This window comes from Abramis brama (genome assembly GCF_963993115.1).
Source record: "Abramis brama genome assembly, chromosome: 23".
NCBI classification, from domain to species: domain Eukaryota; kingdom Metazoa; phylum Chordata; class Actinopteri; order Cypriniformes; family Leuciscidae; genus Abramis; species Abramis brama.
Genome location: NC_139985.1, coordinates 1,323,991 through 1,334,400, shown reverse-complemented (window position 1 = coordinate 1,334,400; position 10,410 = coordinate 1,323,991). Strand labels below are relative to the sequence as shown.

The 10,410-nt window shown below is 36.3% G+C and overlaps 1 protein-coding gene across 2 annotated transcripts in view; it reads right to left on the bottom strand.

The window, feature by feature from the left end:
- Positions 1–1,748: 1,748 nt before the first annotated feature.
- Positions 1,749–10,410, bottom strand: part of tdrd3 (tudor domain containing 3) — a 31,137-nt gene continuing 22,475 nt past the window's right edge. The window contains exons 11-13 of one of the 2 annotated variants that reach the window (XM_084101749.1): positions 8,455–9,287; positions 7,832–7,957; positions 1,749–3,585 (exon numbers count right to left, since the gene is read on the bottom strand). In XM_084101749.1, the coding sequence (XP_083957875.1) occupies positions 3,556–3,585; positions 7,832–7,957; positions 8,455–9,287 (989 nt within the window). In that variant the 3' untranslated portion in view covers positions 1,749–3,555. Of the gene's footprint in view, positions 3,586–5,715; positions 7,206–7,831; positions 7,958–8,454; positions 9,288–10,410 lie in introns of those variants that run through there. The other variant, XM_084101748.1, reaches the window with a different exon arrangement.

Genomic DNA, 10,410 nt, shown 5'->3' with positions numbered 1-10,410 from the left:
TTAAAACTTGATTTTGGGACCATCACTTTTTTTTTTTTTTATACAAATTTAGCATGAATTAATTATAATAATTAAAATAAATAAATAACTACATCTCAGTATAAAGCCAGTAATACTTAAAAAAAAGAAAAAAAAAAAAAAGCAATTTGAACCATTAGATATTATGCGTTTAAATGAAGTACCAACATTGTGAAAATTGTTTCTTCTAAAACTTGAAATAATATAAAAATAACTTGCATTTAAAAAATTTAAAAAAAAAATGAAGCTTGATTATGGGACCATTATATTTTTTTCATACAAACTAAGCATATTTTCCCCTCAAGATCTCCCTACTGAAATAATCAAGAAAGTAAATAAATAAAACACGTGAATGGATTGTTTGTAACTCCATCATGATAATTAGAAGTTAAAATGAATTACTGGCATATAAAGTCCAGTAATACTAGAGTAATATTCATTAGATGTCTAGATGAAGTACCAACCTCGTCTCAGTTGTTTCTCCTAGAAGATCCGCAGTGAAATGGAAACAGAAACAAATATTTGACACACAAAAGTTGATGAGAAATGATGAGTTCATTCTGAGATCTGTGACTTCGGTTCCTGGATGTTTGTCTCAGGAGGAACAGGACAAGCGTTGAGTGTGGAGAAACGGTACGTACCTCGAGGGTTACATCATACATGTGATATCACAGCTCAGTATTATAAAGCTGCAAAGAGATTATCATGACTGAACGTAACGTGTTGAACATGCATTGATTATCAGAGGGAATGAAGGTCAAGCTCTCCAGACCTGTGTATGGAAACTGCATGCAATGATGAATGTGTCACATGACCTTATTATGTTTAATCATGTGCATTTTGGTGCAAAAATGTCTCAACTTTTGACAATCTCACCAAATAATGATACAAGAAAGAATATGGTTGACATTCAGTTCATTTGGCAAATAGGAAATGGAGATAATGTTGCATAAAGCACAAAACTGTGGAGTCATCCAGGTACTTTATGCATGCAAAAAACAAAAGAACTGTCAAGCACAACATGCATGCAAAAAAACTGAAAAAAGCAGTACGGTCGGATGCCATTCCAGACATAACAGTGATTTGGGAGTGTCAATCGAGTTCAACCTTTTACTTTGACCTCTAACCACTTAAATTGCCATTATTACTCTATTCTAAGCTTATGTTAAACTAAAGCACTTCATTAGACCTCAGATTTGAGCTTTAGAAATGAATCTGAACTGATTTCCTGGTAAATTGGGTCATGAATCTCATCCATTGATTTCATCTCGCCTCTTTTCCTGCTGCAATACAGTCGGACGTTCTCCTGTAAAACTGTGTATTATTAGTGCAGTGCATGTAGGGAAATATAACACACAGGTCTGACAATGTGAGGAGAAAGAGAAACGGTTTCTTTCAGCCGTCGCTCGGTTTAAACTCCGTAATCCCATTAACATGTTGATGTTTTAATTCTTTTAAGAAACTGGGTCTGAAAATAACTGAGAACTAGTAGCCTACTTAAAGTCTGAGTCTCGCCCCGTGTTCAGAGTCATGTTTAACAAACTACAGGCTGAGTGAATCAGAGCTCCTGTACTCGGACTTTCTACATCATTAAAAGAGGTTCTGTCTCTTTAAGCGAGCGCAGAGAGCGGAACGGCAAAGGATTTGTGTCACTGGCTTATTAACTCGAGGAATACTTTCACAGTTTCATATTTCCAAACCTCAGTGACCAGAAACATTGCAAATGTGAATATGTTTGCATGAAGCTTGCAGTTTTTTAGCTTTAATTTAAAAGAAACACGCTGAATCATTTACATACTCAGATGAGAAATAAATGAGTGATGCTGATTGGTCAATACAGTGTTGAAACGTGAAAGTGGATTATATCACAGCACAAAATACAGTAGAAACAGTCAAATATTATTGCATTGTAAAACAATTTTGTATGTGAATATATTGTAATTTCAGGTGTCACATGACCCTTCAGAAATCATTCTGATTTGATTATGATTGTCAATGTTAAAGAACAGAATTTATTTGAAATAGAAATCTTTTGTAGAATTATAAATGTCACTTTTGATCAATTTAATGCATCCTTGCTGAATAAAAGTATTTATTTATGTTTTAACCCATCGGTGCTCCTCGCATGACTGTCAGAAATTACATTTTTTAAATTATATTCATATTTTTTAGGGAATTTTATGGTACTAAATTACACTTATGCAGTATTTATCCATTTATTAACTTTTTTTGACCTGAAAATGTCATTTCTAACTTATTCTCATAAATCTCGAATGCTTTGAAGCGCAGACTTCAGTTCGGCATCTTTTTAAAGACGACACTTGGCAAATTATTGCTGAATACTATTTACAATTTTTATTTGAAATATAAATTTTCCAAAACATGGAATCAAAAGCCATAAATCTAAACAAATTTGAGGTTGATGTATCAAAAAAATTGCTTTCGGTAAGATTTAGTTTGAGTGTTTTTGACCCCGAGGAGCACAAGACTTTGTTTTTAGGACCATTTAACCTTTTCAAAACCTTTACCAGGTTTAGTACCATTCCAACGGTACAAAAGTAAAAAAACAAACCCAAACGACAAACATTTGAACAGCAGTGCACACCAACCATCAGAAGCTGCTGCGTCCATCAATGATGCACAAGGAAACAAAATGGTAACACAAGTTTGACAGTGTTTGAATGTGAACAAAGAATCACCCGGATCGTTTACCCTGCTTTACACCCCTGCTTTACACCCCTGCTCATTGATGCATTTCTTTTGCTAAAACCTCAATGTTTATAATGTACAGTTGCAATGTTTGCGTGACGTCGCACACCCACAACACAACTTTTCCCACATTGACAGGAAAACTTAATGAGTTTACTTAAGATGAGTCTCTGCTGCACGTCTAATAACTCAGCTGTCATCTTGTGTATATGCTATTGAGGAACTTAAACATTTCCATTCTGACAGCCTATAATTATGTAGGCAACACCAGTTGTGCTAGTTCTCTAGTTTGTGTTTTCTAGGCCAGTTTCTCATCACACATCTAACCTAATTTGTCGGCACTAATCAGTAAAATGTAGAAGTACAAGCGCAGCTATTCAGAGATGGTCTCCACATCACATGCTATGAATTATTTATATATGCAAATGCAGAGATCGACATGCATTCGATAAACCCCTCCCCGACCTCGACGCCACACACAATAACAAACACACATCAGTTTTTCTTAAGCAATGACATCTCTGAGTCCTTTTTCCAGGATTCTGGATAAGATCCGAATGTTTTGGTGTTGTTATTCTGAGCGAGTCTTTGGCTACGGATGAGATGTTGTTCATAGTGTCTTTTGTAATGTGAAAAATGATATCGGCCCACCGCAGAGATCTCGGGTTCAGGCGGATGCTATCGACTTACTGTGTGTTCGCTTCACTGGCTACAACAAATGAAGCTGGAGGGATGGCACACCGGTCCGATGTTTGCTGATAAGGGAAGACGCGAGACGCAATCTCACTGACTTCAGTCCTCACGAAGCTTCAGTGCTTTAACTCTGAGCTACTCCTGTCCTGTCCTGTCCTGTCTGTCCTATGAAATAACACAGAAAACACTTCAAAATAGGTGAGCGACAGATGGCAGACGGCACATTTAAACCCTGCTAAATATTAACTAGAAGCTACTGTTCGGTGTCCGAATTGTGTGCAAACAGCAGCTTGTCAGAACGAATGTTTGATTAAGTTTCAGGTGTTTACGGTTTCATATGCTTCAACGGATCGTTCACACAAAAATTAAAGTTCCCCCAAATCTGTGAGACTTACTTTCTTCTGTGGACCACAAACAAAGTTATTTACATTTTTGTCTCAGTGTTTTATCCATTCAAAGTCAATGGGGTCCAAAATGACTTTCATTGTATGGACAAAACCAGTTGAAATATTACGGTGTTTTGCAGAAGAACGAGAGTCATACAGATTTGGTGAATAAATAATGACAGAATTTTCATTTTTGGTTGAACCGTCCCTTTAAAGCTGATGCATACACATTCTCAATGGTAAAAACTTTCTCATATTCCAGTTTAACATGCAAAGTAAACGATGAGCAAGCGAATCTCGCGGTTCATTTACACGACAACGCTGCTTTTAAAACGGAAAAGTTTGTTCTTTGCGTTTTTCAGACGACAATGTTGCCGAAACGATCCGGTTCACAAAGATCCGTGCGAACGCTGTATTCTGCTGTCAGGCCAGTAGATGGCGATGTTCTTTGTAAGGAAACACTACACGTCTGTAGACTGAACACGTAACACTCATGTGCACGACGTCACCATTTTCACAGATTTGCATTTTTTGTAGTTCACACAGAGACGATAACGGTATCTTTTTCAAAAACTTGCACTTTTGAAACCGGGTTCCTAAAGTTTGCGTTTTTTAAGCCCCCAAAACGCCATTTTCATGTAAATGAACAGCCAAAAAACATAAAAAGTTTTCTGTTTTTAGTTGAAAAGGTGTTGTGTAAACTGCCCTTGATCAAATCCAGGTCACATTTTGATGGAAGCTTGTTTCCGCCACAGAATAAAACATTTTAAAAGATAATTGCGGCTTTTTATCATGCAATTCTGACTTTAGGCCTATATCTCCCAATTGTGTGTTATAAAGTCAGAATTGCAAGTTTATATCTCGCAATTCTGACTTTATAACTCGCAATTCTGACTTTATATCTCGCAATTCTGACTTTATAACTCGCAATTCTGACTTTATAACTCGCAATTGTGACTTTATAACTCGCAATTCTGACTTTATAACTCGCAATTGTGACTTTATAACTCGCAATTCTGACTTTATAACTCGCAATTGTGACTTTATAACTCGCAATTCTGACTTTATATCTCGCAATTCTGACTTTATAACTCGCAATTCTGACTTTATAACTCGCAATTCTGACTTTATAACTCGCAATTCTGACTTTATATCTCGCAATTCTGACTTTATAACTCGCAATTCTGACTTTATAACTCGCAATTCTGACTTTATAACTCGCAATTCTGACTTTATATCTCGCAATTCTGACTTTATAACTCGCAATTCTGACTTTATATCTCACAATTCTGACTTTATATCTCGCAATTCTGACTTTATATCTCGCAATTCTGACTTTATATCTCGCAATTCTGACTTTATAACTCGCAATTCTGACTTTATACTTTATAACTCGCAATTCTGACTTTATAACTCGCAATTCTGACTTTATATCTCGCAATTCTGACTTTATAACTCGCAATTCTGACTTTATATCTCGCAATTCTGACTTCATAACTCGCAATTCTGACTTTATATCACGCAATTCTGACTTTATATCACGCAATTCTGACTTTATATCACGCAATTCTGACTTTATAACTCACAATTGTGAGAAAAAAAGTCGCAATTACCTTTTATATTTTTAATTCTGTGGCGGAATCAAGATTCCATTCATTTCACCCCAAAATCAAATGGTTCAAAAAGTTTAAAATCAAATCAAAAAGTTAAAATAGTCTATTTAATAAGTCTATTTAAGGTTCACTGAGATCATATGTACAGCAATGCATACGTAAATTGTCCCACTGAATTGAATGTGGCACAACAAATTAATTTAGGAACGATTCACACACACACACACGTCGTTCTGTTTTTACACACAGCAGCTTTAAACAAATCAGAAACAATAGAAAACAAAAACAAATGACGCTTTGAACAAAAGAGTGTAGCGCTTTTATAATTATTAATATCAAGTCCTTTACAAATAGTCACCGTGTACAGCAGCCGTTTGCATGGCAAGGTTCACAGTCCAGCATTCATCACATGTTCTGCAAGCCCTTACAGATCCGTCTCCCATGCGAGACAGAGTCAGATATGTTCTTTAATCTCATCAGAGATCAGATCAGTCTTAGAATTAAAAAAAACATCTTTGAGACCAAACACAAATGCATCAGTTACGGATTAGTTGTTTCCTTTTAACTCGCGTGAAGTAGTGCATATCGAGCGCAGTAAATACCTCGCCGTTGCAATACCATTACAGACGGTGCATCATTTTATTGAATGCTCATTGAGTGAATCTCACGACAGCTCAAGTCCAGATCACATGCCTATGGAAGCTTGTGTCCGCCACTGAATAAAACATTTTAAAAGATAATTGAGACTTTATAAAACTCACAATTGTGAGATAAATCTCAGAAAATCTTTTCTCAAAATTCTGAGATATGCCATTGTAAGTCATAAAGTCCAATTCTAAGGGAAAAAAAATTCTAGTCCAATTCTATTCTTTTTTTCTCAGAATAGGATGTTTATATCTCACAATTCTGACTTTATAACACGCAATTGCGACTTTATAATCACGCAATTCTGAGATAAAAAGTCATAATTGTGAGATAAAAAGAGCGGGAACAAGCTTCCATACATTCGTATTTTTTTATTATACATTTTGCATAAAGAAAATTAAGTCTATTGAAGGATAATTAAGACTTTTTTGCATTGTGACATTTTCATGAAGATTATGCACACACCGAAACGTGTTCAACTTTTGAGTCGAGTTTTCATTGATTCTAATTAGTCATTTTTAGTCATCAAAATCAAACTAAAGACAGTTATAATTTTTTTATTTATTACTTTTTTATAACAGTAAAAAGAACTGAAAGAGCTTATTTTCCATGCAGAAAAAAAAAAAAATATCACAATGCAAAATATTTTTTTTTATTGTAAGATGAAATATTCTGAGATTCACCCTATTAGCATTTCCTATATAGCTGTTAATATTGATGCTTCTGAAAAGGTACTACAAACCACATGTCTTTTTTTTTTCTCCCCCAATTAGGGTTGTTTACTGGATAACGAGATGATAATGATAATTACCTGCATAGGGAGAGAACATCATGTTGCATTTATACTGTTCTACAGAATCTACACAATGCTAGAAGTGCCTATTAGCAGAAGAGCAAGAGCCGTAAACCTGTTCTAGTCCTGATCTAAGTGTGTTGGTGTACCAAAAGAGCACTAATTGTTTGTTTTGTTTTCCTAGGAGTAATGAGTTGCCTTGCTAGGGAAAGATTTGCGTGCGAGTGTGTGTCAGTCTCTTGCACGGGGCGGTTGATAATATTGTTGCGTCGGTCGAGAGCGTCGAGGTTGTCCGTCTCCTCCTCTTCGAAATTCAAGGGAATTCTCATAGTAAATGTCTTCGTCATCCTGTAAAGAAGTTACCAGGACATGAGTGACTAATGTTACTAATAAACGCAAGTCTAGTGCATCAGTCATGGCAAACAAGACTGCTCTTTAAATAAATACAACACAGCCAAAACTTGAATTTGGGGATTTGGAACGTGTGTCTTTAATGAACATTTAGTCTGTTCCAAAACTTGCTGTATTTTTTGCTGCCTACATAGGGAACTGTCTACCAAGGCAGCGTACAAACTGAAATGAAACTTACGAAAAGGTTCTGAAACTCACAGAAATAGTGAGTTTTACATTAGCATAATATCACAATGCTTTAATACAGGGGTTTTCAAACTAGGGTCAGTTTAACAGTGTGGAATAACAAGAACAAGAATCAAAACAATGGAGGATATCACTCTTTATGCACTCTTCTTCGACTAACGCACTGCGTAACTGTGCATATCGCCACCTAGTGGAGCTTCGGTCTCGTCATTCACCTTGCGCATGCGCTGTTGTACACGCACGCGGTCTCAAAAATTGGGTTGCATGTGGGCTGAACCGTCCCGCTGACGAAAGTTACGTCACGTGGACAGTGTGCGCAAACCGGACGGCCGAAGTTTACTTTGGGTTTAAAGTATCTCAGGTGATCTGATGCTTACCCACACATCCATGTGCAGAGGTTTGATATTGTGAAGCAGAACTTCTTCGCAGTTTCCGTAGTCGCTGAACACGACCACAGCCGTCGAGCCCGAAGGGTGGACAGCGTCGATTCTCGCCCGATAAAACTGCCATGAAAATGCAAGATGTTACACAAGTACACAACATTTAATATGCAACAAAAGCGTATAATAATTAGTGCTGGGCAACGATTAATCGCAGCCAAAATAAAAGTTTGTGTTTACATAATATATGTGTGTGTACTGTGTATAATTTTTTTGTATATATATATATAAATATATAAATACACACATATGCATGTATATATTTAAGTTTTTTTTTATTTTTATATATAAAATATTTATATATATCATATAAATTATGTATAAATATAAAAACATGCAAATATTTCTTAAATATATACATGCATGTGTGTATTTATTTTATATATATATATATATATACAAAAAAATTATACACAGTACACACACATATATTATGTAAACACAAACTTTTATTTTGGATGCGATTAATCACTTATAATTAATAGTTGCCCAGCACTAATAATAATAATAATAATAATAATAATAATAATAATGCAAAAAAAATAAGAATAATCACTGACCTTATTGTCTTCCCAGTAGAGTGCGAGACACTGGTCACCAGCTTTCCAGTTTTCGTAATTATTCGCGTCCGCTGGCTCTCTCTGACCTTTGATTGGCCCGGATCTCTTTCTGGGGGCGGAGTTATGCGTGTTGGTCTGCTTTTGAGGCGGGCCTGAAGACTGTGGTTTGATTGGACCGGTCCGTCTGTGTTCTAAATCACCATTAGGGATCTGCGTGTTTGAAACCCCAGTCACTTTGATGAACTGGCCTGATCCCACATCCTGCGAAAAGTCTTTTTTCATTGAATCCTGGGAACGCTCAAAGTAGCCCGAGTTTGGCCTTTCCGGCTTGCCTTTCCGTCTGTTGTTCGCCTCATATCTGGCTTTAGGATCTGGACCGGATGCAGCAGGATTTGAGGATTTGGGTGCCGTGGATCCATTTGATTGGTTTTTCCTTTCGGACCATCCTGTCCCATCATGCTCTTTCCATCCACCATTATGAGGTTCCTGCTGGAAGCCCTTTGACCCACTATGGTCCTTTCCCTGCTGTTCCCTGGGCTTCCCCGTCGAGGAAGATGCGATTCTAGCATCTTGACTGTCGTTCTTCCATCGCTCTGATCCTCCTCTTCCCGTTCGCTCGCCATCCCTCCATTTCTGTGGCTGGGAAAAGTTGGCTGGAGTAGGTTTAGGGAAGTCTCCGTCCCTCTGGAAACGTGGAGGCCTGTCGTTCCTCTGCGACCTTCCCTCACTCCGAGGAGGGTGTTTGAACGGGCCGGCGTCTCTGGAGATGTGATCGGCGCTGGGGAAAGTCATCTTTCCTGGGTGGTCTTGTAGTGAAGACTGGTTCTTTGACTCTAGCGAGTTAATTATAAGAAAAACAGGAAGTCAATTGTGGCACAATTTGGGCGGAAAATAATAATTGCCATTTAAAATGTGATTTAATAAAAATCCAGGTTTGCTGTGCTGCACAATTTGGCCAAAATTGTGATTATATATCAATATGGCTATAAAATTATAATAATAATGAGTTGCTTTAATGTGCAAATGTATGTCAAAGCGACTCAAATTGATGCAGATCATGTGACTCGAGATCATCATCATCATCATCATCATCAACACCGGCGGATCATGAGCTGCTCACGTGTAAACGATATATTTATTCAATTAAATTGCAGTCATATTGCAATTTTGGCTTTATTTTGATAAATGCATACATATCCATACATGCTATGCCAATGAATGAAATAGAATATAGTGATCAACCAATATTGATTTTTTTATGGCCAACGCCAATATATGATGATATCTCAAAGCATTTAATTTAAAGATAGTAAAAACACATGCATAACAATTGCTTAAATTAAATTTATATTCATGACATAACATTTACTAAATTAGAAATAAAGAATTTGATAATGAATATAAAACTGCAAAATAAACTGATTTATACTTTAGATGGCAACGGAGGATTCTGTAATCCTATTATAGCATTTTTCACAAATAAAGAAATTAAGGATATGAACTGAAAGGAAATAAACAGGGTTCATAGTTCAGACACTGTAAAATGAAAAACAACTTGAACTTTTTCAAGAACTACAATCAGAGATCTCACTAATCAAACAATAGAGAGCCTAAGTCCCGCCCCTCCGCTTCCGGCTCATGGGACCTTATTTCGGAATTTGCATATTCATGAAGCAAGGGTGTCGAGTTACATTCAAGATATTTTAAGCCATGAAGAAACTATTTTCACAGGAAAAACATTAAATCAAAAATAAGTTTTAAGGGGCAAAATTAATAACTGCACGGGGACTTTAAGACATTTCTCAACTTTTTTGACATAAAGGTTCTTTAAAATAGAATCAAGAACCCTGGAGTTCTATATAGAACTCCATATAGAATTCTGTTGAGCCTTTTATTGTATCAATGATGATTTGTATATTTATATATCATGATAAATGTGCATCTGTTGCTGGTTCT